The sequence below is a fragment of the Erithacus rubecula genome (assembly GCF_903797595.1).
Source record: "Erithacus rubecula genome assembly, chromosome: 2".
In the NCBI taxonomy this organism is placed as follows: Eukaryota; Metazoa; Chordata; class Aves; order Passeriformes; family Muscicapidae; genus Erithacus; species Erithacus rubecula.
The window spans coordinates 53,939,735-53,954,635 of record NC_136685.1 but is presented as its reverse complement, the minus strand read 5'-3'; the positions used below and the strand labels follow the sequence as shown (position 1 = coordinate 53,954,635).

At 42.2% G+C, this 14,901-nt stretch overlaps 1 protein-coding gene across 1 annotated transcript in view; it reads left to right on the top strand.

Annotated features, from left to right (window-relative positions):
* The window catches only part of SLC2A12 (solute carrier family 2 member 12), a 31,247-nt gene extending 16,659 nt beyond the window's left edge, over positions 1-14,588 (top strand). The window contains exons 3-5 of the mRNA XM_079297984.1: positions 9,844-9,966; positions 12,089-12,221; positions 13,636-14,588. Coding sequence (XP_079154110.1) covers positions 9,844-9,966; positions 12,089-12,221; positions 13,636-13,732 — 353 coding nt within the window. The 3' untranslated portion in view covers positions 13,733-14,588. The remainder of the gene's footprint in view (positions 1-9,843; positions 9,967-12,088; positions 12,222-13,635) is intronic.
* Positions 14,589-14,901: the final 313 nt, after the last annotated feature.

Sequence of the window (14,901 nt, the reverse complement as noted above, 5' to 3'; positions counted from 1 at the left end):
GAAAATTAGAAGCATCAATTTTATGGTTTTTTGTGGTTTACTCTGGAAAATGGGATAGTGACGGGAACTAAATCAAGTATTCAAAACCAACCAAGTGCTTAAATGCTATGTTGGAATTTAATCAAGATAATAAATCTTGGGAATATGCATGTTTCACTGAGAAACGGTACAGAAAGTCCTATTTCAGATAACAAAAATATTATCTTTGATTCTTTGTTTCAGGACAAGATTCCTAGCACTGTTTATTTGTACTGAATCATCTTTTAATGCATGCATCCATGTGGTTTGATTATGACAATCCACGTGCTTATCTAGTTCATCATTCCTGTGCTATTCAAATGCTGCCTCACATGGCCTTTATTTCACACTGTACTACCAAGCTGCAGTAGAAAGACAAGGCAAACCAAAATGAAAAATAAAGCAAGGGCTGTAAATTACCCACTTCTCCTTATTTCCTTGCCCCAGATAAAGTTTATCTGAAGCCTCTTGTTAACACATCAGCTATCCCAGGAATAGGTTTGCCTTCTCAAAGGCTGATTGGTAGTAGTGAAGCGTGAGCCAATTTAAGATGTTTTTTGATAGCTGGATGTCAATTATGGGATTTCAAATTTCAAAGCAGAAGGTGCTTTCTAAAATATCAGATGAATAGGTTTGTTATATCTCACTTGATAAAACCTACTTATTTGGAGGGGGTGGGTTTGTAAGTGTCAAAAAGGTCATAAGAAGGAAAAATTGCTTTTGCCATAATGAGACATGGGAATGTCAGTAGGAGCTTCTTAATTGTTTCATTATGTCTATATTTCAACCTCAAGACTGAATTTTAACTTTATATTGAACTTCACCTGCAATCAGAGATATGATTTTCACTGGCATTTATGTTCCTGTTTATAACTAATATGTTAATGAGGGAAAGTCTTAGTGGATCAGGCCAAAGGCTTTGGCTCCTGAGAGACAGAGCCCTGGCTACTGTGAAAAGAGGGAGAGACCACACCAAGCCCCAGCCACTCTTCCTATGTCTCTGCAATGACAGTGGCTCAATCTGCTGTTGAAAAGGTAGGTGACTTCCAGTGGTGTGGCATATTATGTTCTACTTAAAGAGGGACTTGAGTCAGTATCCTGAGCTTGGTATTGTAAATATGTCTTTACTAATAGTTCTATGCTAGTAAACCCATTGACACAAAAGTACTGCATAAGAGAAATGGAGCTTCAAATTATGCAGAGTTTTAAAGTTTAGCTCATATTAGTTTCCTTAAACATGTCCTAGGAGACGAGACCATTGTTATACTGAAATCTGTGAAAAAGTTTGCAGGTCATCTGTCAACCTTCATAAAATCCAGTTTCCTTCAGGAAAGGGCTGGGGAAGAATATTGTAGAGGCAAGCTAATCCTGGGTCAGCTTTGTGCAGAAACTAAAACTGTCAGTAGGACTTCATGTGCAGTCAGTATTTTATTTCACTTGTAAAGTTCATGAAATGCAAACATGTATTCTAAAGTATGAGAAAATAGTTATGCTGAAAAGGTAAAAATGTGTAATCAATCCCATAACTTACTGGCACTGCTGAGGAAGGTGACACAGTCAGCCAGAGCACAGGGAGTGCAGTAAGTCAGTGCATTAAGTCAGGAGACTGCTTCTCCCATGGCATCCAAGTCCCTGTGCACACTGAGCTCTGGGAGGAAAGCCAGGAAGGTTTTCTCAAAGGGAAAGGGCACACAGGAGGGCACCCAGCTTCAGCTGCCTTTGAAAATCAACCCTAAGTGCAGACACTCTTATGGAAGAAACAGAACTAAAACCACTTTGTGGTGGTTAAACCCAGAGCCTTCACACCTTCCTCCTCACTGCCTTCCTCCAGCAGCAACCAAAGCAAAGCATGGGCAGCAGTTTCCAGTGAGGAGCTTAAAAAAAACTGGATCACCACAGGCCACTCACTAAACAAGTCACTGTTGCAAAACATTGTTTATCCTTTCTACTTGGAGTTTTGTGAGGCATGTGCACAAATAAATCTCTGTTCTTCAAGAACAAAGGCCTAAATTGCCCCCAATTGCTGTGTCACAACAGGGTTTTTTCTGCTGTGCAACCCCTCAAGGACCACCAGTAGCTCTTGGGTACTGGTAAAACCTGTTCACTTATCCCCCCCAACTGGATAATTTCTCCTCTGCATACTTTGTAGAAATGAAATATGCAATAAGCCGAACTAATTCACGTAGAACTTCCTCATGAATTAGGGCTTCTGGCTTCTGCAGTCATTCCTCTGCAAATGCCTCAAAGGATTATCCTGGATTCAATATTCTGAGCAAATAAACACCTGCAAACAGGAATACATATTTCAGGTTTTAATTAAAAGGCCTTTTTTTGGATGGAAGTAATGTTATAATAAGCACATTCTTCCTTGAAAGCTTGTTTAAACTTTTTCCTTTTTTTCTCTTTCTTTTTTTCCCTTTCTGCTGCTCTGCACAGTGTTGATGGGAGAATCTGAGTGTCTACATAACAAAGGATGAGAGAAGCAGTGACTGTGATATCCAGTTGCAAACAAAATTGTCATCTCACACATCAGTTTGAAACAGCTTTTCTTAGGGTACCTGTAAAGATGTGCAGACAATTGCATGTCTCTCAGCAGTAAGGCTATGATGCATTCTTCTATTTTAATTCCAGCTGGCAATTAAGTGCCTCACAGCTGCTTGCTCACTCTTTCCCCTGCCCCTTGCCCTCTAGGGAGGAGAATTGGAAAAAAAAAAAGTTAAACATCATGGGTTGAGATAAGAACAGTTTAATAATTGAAATAATAAAAAATAATAATTCTGATTATAATAATTATTGTAAAAATAATAGCAATAACTGTGATGAAAAGGGAAGAGGCAGACAGAGAGAGAGAAGTAAAAACCAAGAGAAACAAGTGATGCACAACACAATTGCTTATCTCTCACTGACTGATGGCCAGACTTTTCCTGAGCAGTGATCAGTGGTTCCTGGCCAACTCTTCCCAGTTTATAATCTGGGCATGATGCTCTATAATATAGAATATCCCTTTGGCCTTGGTTCTTTTCAGCTGTCCTGGCCATGTTCCCTCTCACTTTCTTGTGCACCTGCTCACTGGGTATGGAAGACTGGGCATGGGAAATTGAAAATCTATGATTTAGGGTAAGCACTACTTAGCAGCAACTGAAACATCAGTGTATCAACATTACTCTCATACTAAATCCAAAACTGTACCAGCTACTCAGAAGAAAATGGAACTCTATGACAGCTGAAACAGGACAATTCTACTGATAGATTTTCTGCTGAGCACTTTTATTGGGCAAGATAGTCTACAAATCACATTACCTAAGAGAATTCTACCATTTCTAGATCCTTATGTATCTATCACTACTTGCCCAGTAATCCTTCAGATGAGAATCACCTGCTCTAAGAAAGCTCATTTGTGATTATTCTTGACTATTCTTTCCAGATGAAAATGCAGGCCTGCAGTGGTGAGAAGGTAAAAGGAGGAAGGATCACTAGGAAAATCAGATGTGAATTGCATCTCACTACCCTCATTTTCAAGCAGCCCAGAGCACAGATGATGGAGACAATGCTTTGGAATCAGTATTCCCACAAACTCCTCCTGTTGCTCTATCATAACCTGGAGGAGGCATGAGTGATTTCAATAGTACACTGCAAGATTCCTTAAAAAACACATGGGAATGCTCAGCCTGTCTATCAGATAGTGATGCAAACAGTGGGCAACAATTTTTATCTATTCTGATATATCCTCAGAGAAAAAAGGATTAAATCCCTCTTGTCTTAATAATGTTACTGCAAGGAGTCAGCCTAAAGGGTTAACCATTAGAACCAGAATTGTGGTGCATCAGAAGAAAAGGAAAAGAATTTAGATTTGCTACATCACATCAGCTCCTTCTGGATCATCAGTGGCATCAGGCATCCTGCACCCAGTAGTCTGCTGCTTGGAGAGAAGCACCTTGGCAGCTGTTGAATTAAAGCACATATTTATTGCCTTCACCTGCAGAGATCAGAATGCAGTCAGAGACGTGAGATTAGCTGAGGTTTCTCCTGACTCCCTCATCTCTCAACAATACAGCAATTCCACTCCTTGTAATGTACACACACAGGGTAGGACTTGACCCTGTCAGGCTGGCTCTGCTGGCAGCTCACATTCTCTCCAAAGCAATACAGCTGCTCGTTTGCTCTATGTTTGCCAGTTATTAATTTTGAGGAGCCACTTCAGTTTCATCTTATGGGGCAGAGCCAGAGAGAAAGATGTCTCTTGTTAAGCAAAGTAATAGATTTTAACACCAGTCACAATCGTCTACTTTGTCCTCATGCACAAAATTGTGGGCGAAGTTTAAATCCAATTTTTGTGTACCATATCTGCTTTATCTGCTTTGGACAAGGACCAACTCCCTCCCACCTTCTCCTTTTCCCAGATTAAGCATCCCTCACTTTTGCCAGCTCCCCAGATGATTTTCATTGGATCTGCTGTGAAAGCCTTTGCCAGAGCTGCATTGCATGGGTGCAGGGACATTGCTGGGACAGTGCTGGTGTGTGACAGCACTGAGCCCTGCTCAGTCCCAGTTCTGTGTGTCCTCACAGGCACAGTCCTCATCACTACACACACTCTGAAGGCTTGTGCCATCCCCTTTGATGGCACAATATGCCCTTTGAAATCAAGATCAGCTGCTGCTGAACCTGGCCTTTAGTGGGAAGTGTTGGCCATCTGGCTATTTCTGGTAATATCCAGCACAGCAAGAAGCCAGGAAAGTGAAAAACCTGTTGGGTTTCATAAGCCTGGAATAAAATCTGGTCTTGGCAAAGCCAGCCATTTGTCAAGTCCTGCTGTCTCATGGCAGTTTTGCAGTGACTTGTTTGCATCCTTCCCCAGCACTGATCATTTTTTACACACTCTTAGATGGTCTGTTATTTCATGGGATAATCCCTTCCTTATCCTTGTTTTGTTAACAATCCAGTCCTCCTTTTAAAAATCTAAAATACTTCTGCCCACTTCTCTCCTCAGCTGTAAGTCCAATTAATCACTTTCCAGAGTTTATACCTCAGAAACTTGAATTCTTTCACGTATTGCAATGGCTATTTTCTGAATCTCACCATAAAGAATTTGATCTCACACAGTACAGGTACAGGGAAAAAAAAAAAAAAAAGGCTAAGTAACAAATGAACACCAAGGGAATCTAATATTTCATTAATAAGACCTGCTGAGCAACTTCCAATTAGCTTCTACCTCCTGGCAGGAAAAGGTCAAAACAAGGACATTTTTCATTCAGATACTTCACTTGAATGTTGAGCACCCTGAAGCTCATGGTTTTTCTCAATTATTTTCAGTTTTATCTGTTTCTCTGATGTATGTTAATTTCTCTTTTCAAAATTTATTTACTGCATAGAAATAAAGGGTGTAAGGGAGTAAAGAAGTAAGGAAGTAAGGAAGATGTCACATAAAGTTTGAGACATCTCTTTGCCCAGGTATAAAGTTCATTAGTTTGGCCATTTTGGCTCAAACAAAAAGTCCACTTAATTAGTGTGTTACCCTGCCTCCAACCATATTAACCTCCAACTCCAGGTGCTGAGAGACCATGGAGAAGAAGAGGCCCTCACAGCATGCACCTTCAACCTTCAGTTGACCTTCAGCCTACCTGTAGTTTAAAAAACTTCAAGAAAAATATTAAGGAATTGTTTTTGCTGTGAACAGTAGTTCTGTATGGTTCTTTTTTCCACACATATGGAGAAATAATGTTTTGACACCCAGAATTTAATGATTTAAGTGACCAATATTTTTTCATATTGGAAGTGTCTTGTGAAAGTGAGTTCCATGGCTGAAATACTCATTGTGTGAAAAAACACATCCTTCTGCCTCTCCTAATTGCTGTACCTGGTAATTTCACTTGGATTCTCTTGGTTTGTGTCTTTTAGAATGTGACTAAACCCACTGCTCTTCTATCCCACAACACTTCACCAAAGCTCTTTGAGGCTGAAAAGCACAGTGGCTCATTCATCTCTAGCCCTGTGTTCCATTCAAAATGGCATGGTTTTCCTTAGGACTCTTCAAGACACTGTGCACATCCCCCTTTCCAGCTGATATGAATCAGCTTTATCCTAGCTCCAGCTGGGAGCTCGGTCTAGCAGGGTGATCCCGTCCTGCATCCCAGTGGAATGTTTTCTTTAATAGTGGGATGTCACTGCTTCCATCCCTGGCCTCTCATCCTCTCAGCCAGCACACTCAATACACCTGGCTGTCTGATGATGGCATTGCAAGTAACATTTCAGCAATCATACTGTGTTTTCTTTGTCTGGGTACAATGTACTTTTTTTCTAAAGGCGCATTCCTATTTCTAACAGTTTTCTTCATTCAGTAGTTTATCTGTGCTGAGCTATTCTATATTTATTTGATTGTATGTATATTTTAAGCCTTCGACCATGTAGTTTAAACATTCTCCAGAGCACCACTGGAGCTCTTACCCTGATCTTTATAGAAAGCAGGCTTATGTTAATATTGTTCTCCTGTCAAAACAAAATGTGGTAGGCTCTTGGCTTTTCCCTTTCTACAAGAATATTGAATTTTAAATGTTATAACCAGTGTAAAAGAGCATTTGGTCATGGCTGCATCTTGAACTACCCAGGCTCAGCACTGAAGCACAATTTGCCTGTTTTTCTCTCATTAAATATCCAACAAAGTGCTAAAAGGAGCCATTATCTCTGGTATGTAAAATGTACTCCCAGCACTGTGCTCAATTACCCGATTTATTCAGTCTTAATGGGCCCAGCTGAAATCTTCCATTACTATTCTGTTTCCTGCTTGTACAGCCCCTGTGACTTTGTTTAGAGGTGGATGTCACCATCCTGGTTGTGGAGCTGTTTATTATATCTGAATCTTCTGCTCTTTCCACTTGGGCAAGGCATATCAGGACAACTAGTTTCTGTGATATTTAATGAAACAGTTAAGCTTTCTAAACCAATGCAGTATTTCTGTCTGCATTTGCAGTGTGTGTTCTTTTCTCTATATTGTACCATAATAAAGGACCATTAAGCTGCACAATTTTTCTTAACTGCTGTCAACACACAACAAAGGTGAGTTACTGCCTGCAGCAACAAATCCCTGCAGTTGCTGAATTGAGCACAGAGAGAATCATGCTGTCCAGCCCTCAGCCTCATCTCTTACCTGCATCTGACCTGGGATCACCAGCTCATTTCCCATCCATTCCACTCACACCAGCCAGGGGTGACACTGAAACCTGCAGTGTGTGCAGTGTGGTTACTCTCACAGCATCCTGTGGAAATGCTGCTGGGTACACAGCAGATGGAGGGGTGGGGGTGGAGGGTGGTGTTTGGATCCCCTTTTCAAGAGCACGATTTCCCCTGTAGAATGCCACTGCTTGGGAAGGTGAAGGCAGAGCACACGGGTGGCTTGGTGACTTTGGGAGTGTGGAGGTTAAATTTCTGCAGAGTTGTGTGCACAGAGCAGAGGGAGCAGCAGTCATTATGAATGGGAGCCTGAACCCAGCTGCTGGCTTCCCCAGAGCAAGTCACATCCCTGCCATACCTACAGCAGCTGCTGCTTTTTGGCAGAGGTACAAATAGTAAACATAATCCCAGAGAGGTGCTAAAAGCAAAGAATCGATGGTTATTGCTGCTTCAGCTTGGGGAAAGGAGTAAACAGACTGTAGTGTCAGATTTCTACAACTGCTCTCTCTCCCCTGGGGAGTGAGCCTATCCACTCCTTGCCAGCTAAGCAGAGGTCAGGGCCATGCCAGTGGGTGTAGCTACCACTAGCAGACATGAAGAGCAGTCCTGGTGTTTTGGTGGCATCTGTCTAAAGTAAATAATGTTTGCAATAAAAACAGCTAACCACTATTATAGCTGATGCAGATCCTCGAGTATTTTGGTTCCTTAACAGGAAAACAACACAATTCAAACTTCCAGACAAATTATCAGTTAGGCTGAAAGGGCCAGTCTGTCATTGGAAAACTGCATGGTATTGGAGTTGTCGCAGTGCCACACATTTCAGCTGCAGCATGAGCCATCCTCCAGTGTCCAGAACACTGCTTTGTTCCTGGGGGTGGGTTTATGCCCAGCAGTAAGTGGGTTTGGATTCTTCCAACCTTTATTTTAATTCTAATGTGATGCTAAATATCCCTTTTACCATTTTTGATGTGTAACAATTTTTTCAGCAGAGCTTGTGTGCTGGCAGACAGGTCATCCTGTGGAGTGAACTGCAGGGTCTGTGGTCCTTTCCCTCTTGCTTACTTGCTGCTTTTCTTTTCAGGTCCTGAGATGTTGTGACTTAAAATGCTAGTTTCAATAGCCCTGGTGTAAAATACAATCATGACATCCCTGTGGATGTGCTCAGGTGCAGGGCTAGCTGGCTTGGCAGGGAAAAACACCTGCTTGAGAAGTCAGTTCACTTCTTTGCTCACAGAATGCACCGAGGGTGCTTCTTCACAGCAACGTTTGCCTTGTCAGCAGCATGTTAAATCCTGACATTATCCAAGTAATTAAAATTTAAAAAAAAAGAAGCAAAAGAAACAAAAGAAACAAAAGCCTCTCTATGGCTGCTGTTAGACATGGCAAGTGTGTTATGGCCTCTTGACTATGCCCAAAAGGGTTAGGCTGTTATGAAGTGTGGTCTTGATTTTCTGCAATAAAATTATCACTCTTCTGGATCACTCCCATGGTGGGACTGAAGCTTTTTTATTTTTCTTTTAGAAATATAAAAATCTGAGCCAAGTCTACAAAAAAAACCCCAAAAAACCCGTAATTCAAATCTATGGTACAAAGAAATCTAGAATTTGTTCAGATCTGCTCTGTTGACTCTAAACTCAGGGGTTTTTTTCCCATTTCAGCTAGTCCTTTTTAGTTTCCTCCTGGAGCACCTTTTTTTTCCAGTGCTGTCACACAGGAATTCTACAAGCATCCAAAGGGATAGTACAGTGTGAAACACTTGGACATACAGGAGCCTATTTTTAAAAAGTATCTTTTAGACTGCCCAGTGCAAGTTCTGGGTAAACTCCCATCTTGCAGAAATAATAGCACAGATGAGCAATTTATAATGTCTATATCCAAGGGTCTGAAGACACAACTCATCCAAATGCACCTCACTGCTCTTGTGCCAGTCATTTGCTAACCCACAACTCTCCTAATGCATCTTGCTTGCCAACAGAAGGAGAGGGTAGAGCAGATTTTTGGCTGAGCTTTGGGTTTGTTTGTGGTTTGGTTTTTGTTAATTTGTTTTCTGATAATCAGGAATAGTCCAAAAATTTGTCTTTTTTTTTTTTTTTTTTTGATCTTTTTTTTTTCCCCTTGCTATCAAAGTGATTACACAGCCAGCTCTTCATGTGTGAATTTGCTTTTTTGAGCTAGCAGCACCAGCATTTAGATCACCTGTGGTGTGGCGTGGCGTGATATGAAGGAGTCAAAAATCAGTCCTTCTCTCTTCATTTATTCCTCAGCAATCTCATTTATGTGGAGCAGAGAGCTGGAATAGCAAGCATACTTCAGTGTGGCAGGTTGATTTATAAAGTGGCATAAACACAGAGTGCCCCTCTGAGGCTGAGGATTGCTTTGGTTTGCTGCCCCACTTCCATTAGTGTTATGTCACTCAGGAGTTATTCAGTCAGAACTCACTTTCATACCCAGGTGTGCAGTCAGAGCTCACCTCCCCAGTGCAGTGCCACCTGTCACTGGCTCAGGCACCCACTGGCAGGGATGAAGGGCCCTTGCAAATCTAACCCCCTGAAAATCAACTTATTCTTTCAGGTGGCCTCACCTGAATCCATGGACTACCTAGATTTACAGCAAGAAGACCAATCCTACCAAAGAAACATTTTTTTTTTCCTTGTATTTCAGTGTCCTGGTTGGTCCTGAGTGAAATTTTCCCTGGTGGGATCAGAGGACGGGCCATGGCTTTGACATCTAGCATGAACTGGGGTATAAATCTCCTCATCTCCTTGACGTTTTTGACTGTAACTGGTAAGATTTCTCCATGTCCTTCCAAGTTGGTATTCTCCTAGTGGGTGAACTAAGTCTCTCTTTTACAAAAGCATTGCTAAAATTGCAGCTGTGAAAGCCCAGGAGACAAGATCTCTGTTTAGGTGCCAGTGTAACTTCTCCCTTCTCACCACATCTTTGTGCCAGTAACTTCAGCCTCACAGTGCTGGCTGTCAGATCAACTTGCACACCAACTCCACAGGCTGTGAAACTCTGAAAAACACCAGTGCCTTGGTAGGCTGAAAATACATCATGTTTAGGATTAAGTCCTGCATCTTCTGAAATCAATGCAAGTTCTGTTCTAGATCAGATCACAGCTTTTCTGATCAGAAAAAATTTTAAATTCAATCCCATTTAATTCATTCATTTTCACAGGAACGTCTTGGCTTTCAGAAAATTTTCTTTAGGAAAAATGTCTTTGTGAGTTAAAACTTTCACATTTTAATGTGAGAAAATCAACTACTATATATGACATTTAATGTGATGATAATCAAAGGGGAAGGTTAAGTGCCAATGCTAAAATTTGTTGATTTGCAAGTTTATTTTTCTAATTCTATATAATATGAGGCTTTGCAAATTTTAGTTTTCAGTCTTCTTGTGAGGAAAATATGTGCTGAAAATCAAAATATATGAGAAAGCAGAAATTCCAGGTTTCCCTTGAGTCTCCACCAGAGGCAGGCAATCAACTCACAAAAAGTCAAGATAGTTTTCAGCACGTTAGATGTTTTTTGAGACAGATTTGAAAATGAGTGTGTTACATTACAAAAAAAAAAAAAAAAAAAAAAAAAAAAAAAGAGAGAGAGAAAGAGAAAAATACATCCTCTATCCTGATTAAAACTAGGAAAAATATGAGAGGTAAAGTTCACTGTGCTCCCACTCTCACTTTAATTGTATCAAGGGTCTTCTTCAAAAGGACACCATCCAGTTACTCCCACTCACTGCCCATCAGTTTGCATCACAGAACTGCACTCTTGAGCTGCACAAGCTTTTGGACAAAAAACAAACGAGAAAATGCATATTGTAGGCAGTCTGGCTGCCAGCACTTGCTCAGTCTGTGGACCAGACTTGAGTCATTCCTAAGAAATGTCCCCAAAACCACCTAGTGCAGAGCTCAGGTGCTCAGTGTCAGCTGCTTCACTGGGATGTCCCCTCTTGTCATGCAGTGTTAGTTGTTAATGTTCATCTCGCTGTTATCCCCATCTCAGTTTCAAAGACTGCTAAACTCCCTTGGCTTAACTGGGTCTAATCTGGATTTATGGAAATGTAAGTACAAGAAAATATGCATTCCTCATCTAGGGCAGAAAGGCAGGATTGCAAATTTTTCTGTCAAATGAATACACATGGAGGTCGCAGTGGCCAGCAGCATCTGCACCTAGGTGCTGATGCAGAGGTGCCAGCTGGATTAGAAGCTTCAGCTGCAATTTTCAGCTCATGACAAAACTGACAGATATCTCAACTGTCCAGATTTATCTTAGCAGGGAAAAGGGCTAAGGGGGATGCAGCAGATGGTTGGGTTTGTATACACTTTACTTTCCAGGGGCTGCAGGGTGCATCCCTTGGCCTGAGGATCTACCTGCCCCTGGACTGTAGGCTCAGAAAAACACCAGCTCTTGGATGGCCCCATTAGGAGTTCACTCCTGGATCACTTTCTGGCACAGCATCCATGACTTGCAGTGGAAATTCTGGGCACTGGCAGATGGGGAGGATTAGCAGGAGACAACTGTAATAGTGTGAAAAATGCTTGGATTTGCTCCAAGAAAGGATGTGTACCAAAATCAGACACAGACAAAAATTCAAGGCACTCCTCACTGCCTTCCCACAAACCAGTAACAATGGCTACTCAGTCTCTTCATCCAGATTGCAAATAAAATAAACCAATACATTCATGCCAAGTGGGCTAATATGAACTCATTAATTTTCTTTCACAAGGAGTATTAGAGAAAGCAAAGCCACTCTTCTTTTTTGATATATGTGAGCTAAGAATAGCAACCTAGCTTCTTTCTAACTTCTCCTGTGCATTAGGGAATGTGTCCTATAAAATACAGCAACAGGAAGAAGAATTGAAATATTTGAATATTAAAAAAGACGTTTTCTTCCTTTGTAGAGCTCATTGGCTTGTCCTGGGTGTGCTTCATTTACACAATAATGAGCCTAGCATCACTGGCTTTTGTTATCATGTTTATACCAGAGACAAAAGGATGCTCTTTGGAGCAAATATCCATGGAACTAGCTAAAGAGTAAGTATCAAGTGTGTGACTGCATCCCCCAAGAGCCAAAGGGACAAAGCCTATCAACATATTGGAAAAACAAAAGGAAACTATGTGGGAATTTTGCAATTCTTTCAAGGCTTGAGCTGGCACATGTTGATTTCAGTAGCCAGCCAAACATTTTACTGGTGCTGAAGGACCAGTCCTAAAGGCAAGGTGATTTTTGAGTCCCTCTGAGGAACACCTGCAGCCAAGCTTGGCTCCCCAGCACTTTTGCTGTCTGGCATTCCTGGATGAGAGTGTGACTCTGATCTTGCATTTAGGACTGTGTGTTTTGGGTTGCATGCAGAAAATGGGAAGGAGAAATCTTGAATTTCAAATTGGCTTTTCCTGGGTGTCACTTCAAGGCTCCATGTGAATTTTGATAGCTGTTGTAGACAAATTTTTCTTGTGTCCTTACCAAGTGCTGTAGACAGGTGAGGGTCTTTCTCTTCTCCCAAGCAACAAGTAACAGGACAAGAAGAAATGGTCTAAAATTGCATCGGGGAGGCTTAGATGGGACATTACAAAAAATTTATTCACTGAAAGGGTGGTAAGGTGTTGGAAGGGGCTTCTCTGGGAAGTGGTGGAATCACTATCCCTGGAGTTGTTTAAAAATTGTCTAGATCGGGTATTTGAGGACATAGTCTCATATTGAAGACAGAAGTGTTAGGTTAACAGCTTGATAATTTTACAGGCCTTTTTCGACCTAAACCAACCTACGAGTCTAGATACTTTATTTTGTCCCTAAAAGTAATTAGTGTGACCATCTTAGTATCATCCTATATTAGTGTTTTTTAGATTACAGGAGAATATTTGCCACTCAGCCAGGCCTGAAGGACTTGTTTATGGACTGATTAGTTTAAGGAATAACCACTGGCCCTCGGGCTATCCCTTCCCCTCCTCTTGGGGAAAGGCATCCATCCCTGCCGGAGCCGGAGCCGGAGCCGGGACCGGCGGTGCGCGGGCGCTCCGGGCGGAGCGTGCGGAGGAGTCGCCCCCGCGCGGGCAGGCGGGGAAGCGCAGGCAGCCCCAGGAGCATCCCGCAGCATTCTGTAGCATTTCGAGGCATCTCGGAGCATCCCGGGGCATATCGGGGCATCCCGGGGCATCCCGGAGCATCCCAGAGCATCCCGGAGCATCCTGTAGCATCCCGGGGCATCTCAGGGCATTCCATGGCAACCTGGAGCACCCTGTAGCATCCCGGGGCATTTCAGGGCAACCCGGAATATCCCGGAGCGTCCCGGAGCGTCCCTGGCGCTGGGGAGGCGCTCCGGGCGGCTCTGCCGTCCTGCCGGCCCCAGCCCCACCCTGGGAGGCAGGGAAAGCTGTCCCGTGTGCCGCAGGCAGAGCGCTCTGCCGGCTGCCGCAGCCGCCAATGCGTGCGGGGTTTGTGCCTCTGCAGGAAATACGGGAGGACTCCCCTGTGCGGGGTGAGCCAGCGCAGAGAGAAACTGGTGCCGGTGGAACTCGCCAGGAGAGAGAAAGAGCAGCTCTACTAGACGAGGAACAAGCAAAGCAGCCTTCACCAAAATCTGATCAACAAAAGAAAAATGCTCTGTGATGCTCACACTCTTATGGGACACGTGTTGTTGTTATACACAAGATATTCTGTTTTTATTTCTTCGTAGAACTTCTTTCAGTGGCAGTTTACAGCCAACATTAAAAGTTGTTATAGTTTATAACTAGCTGGAAATCTTGCCTCTGTCTGTTTCAAACCAGCATCCCTTAGATCCCCTGAGGTTATTCACCTCTTGGAAATCAGAACATTGCACACAATTCTTGTATTCATATTCAATGAGAGTTCAGTCTGGAAGAAGTGCAAAGAAGAATCAGGGAGAAAAAAAAGTCTCATGAAGGATCCTACCAAAGACAGGTCTGTTTAGGTTAGCAAAAATGGGGCTGAAAAGGGTTAACAGCTCTCTGTCAGTAAGTTAAGGAAAACAGTGCTCTGGAACAAAAAATGGACAACTATGGAATGCAAAGGATGATATTAGTGCAGAACTACTAGATATAAAGTTTTTATAAATTAATTTAGGATTCAGCTTAACAAGATTTGAAAAAGGATCTTGTTCAGTTGAGCTTAATTATTTATGACGCAATGTCAACTTGTAAGAGGAATTTTACATACATTTTCTCAGTAGGGCCAGGATTCAGTGACCTAGGAAATACTCCTCAGAAAACATTGTCAAATTGTTTAATGTGGGACATGAAATGCATCACTCTCTCTACAACTACCTGAAAAGACATTGTAGCCAGGTGAGGGTAGGCCTCTTCTTCCAGGCAATCAGTGACAGGGTGAAAAGAAATGGCCTCAAGTTGCACCAGAGGAGGTTCGGGCCAGGTAGCTGGAAGAATTTTTTCACTGGTTAAGCATTGGAATGGGCTGCCCAGGGAGGTGGTGGAGTCATCATCTCTGGAAGTGTTCAAGAAATAACTGGATGTGGCACTTAGTGCTATGGTTCAGTTGGCATGGTGGTGTTTAGTCAAAGACTGGACTTGATGATATTGGAGCTCATTTCCAACCTTATTGATTTTATGATTTGTATAATCAATATAAACTGATGATGGCCTTACAGGAGAGAGGATTTCTTTGGCCTCTCATTTCCAGGAAAGTTGGAAACTGAAGGTACCAGTGTTGATGCCAAAATAATTTTGTTTCTCAATGCAG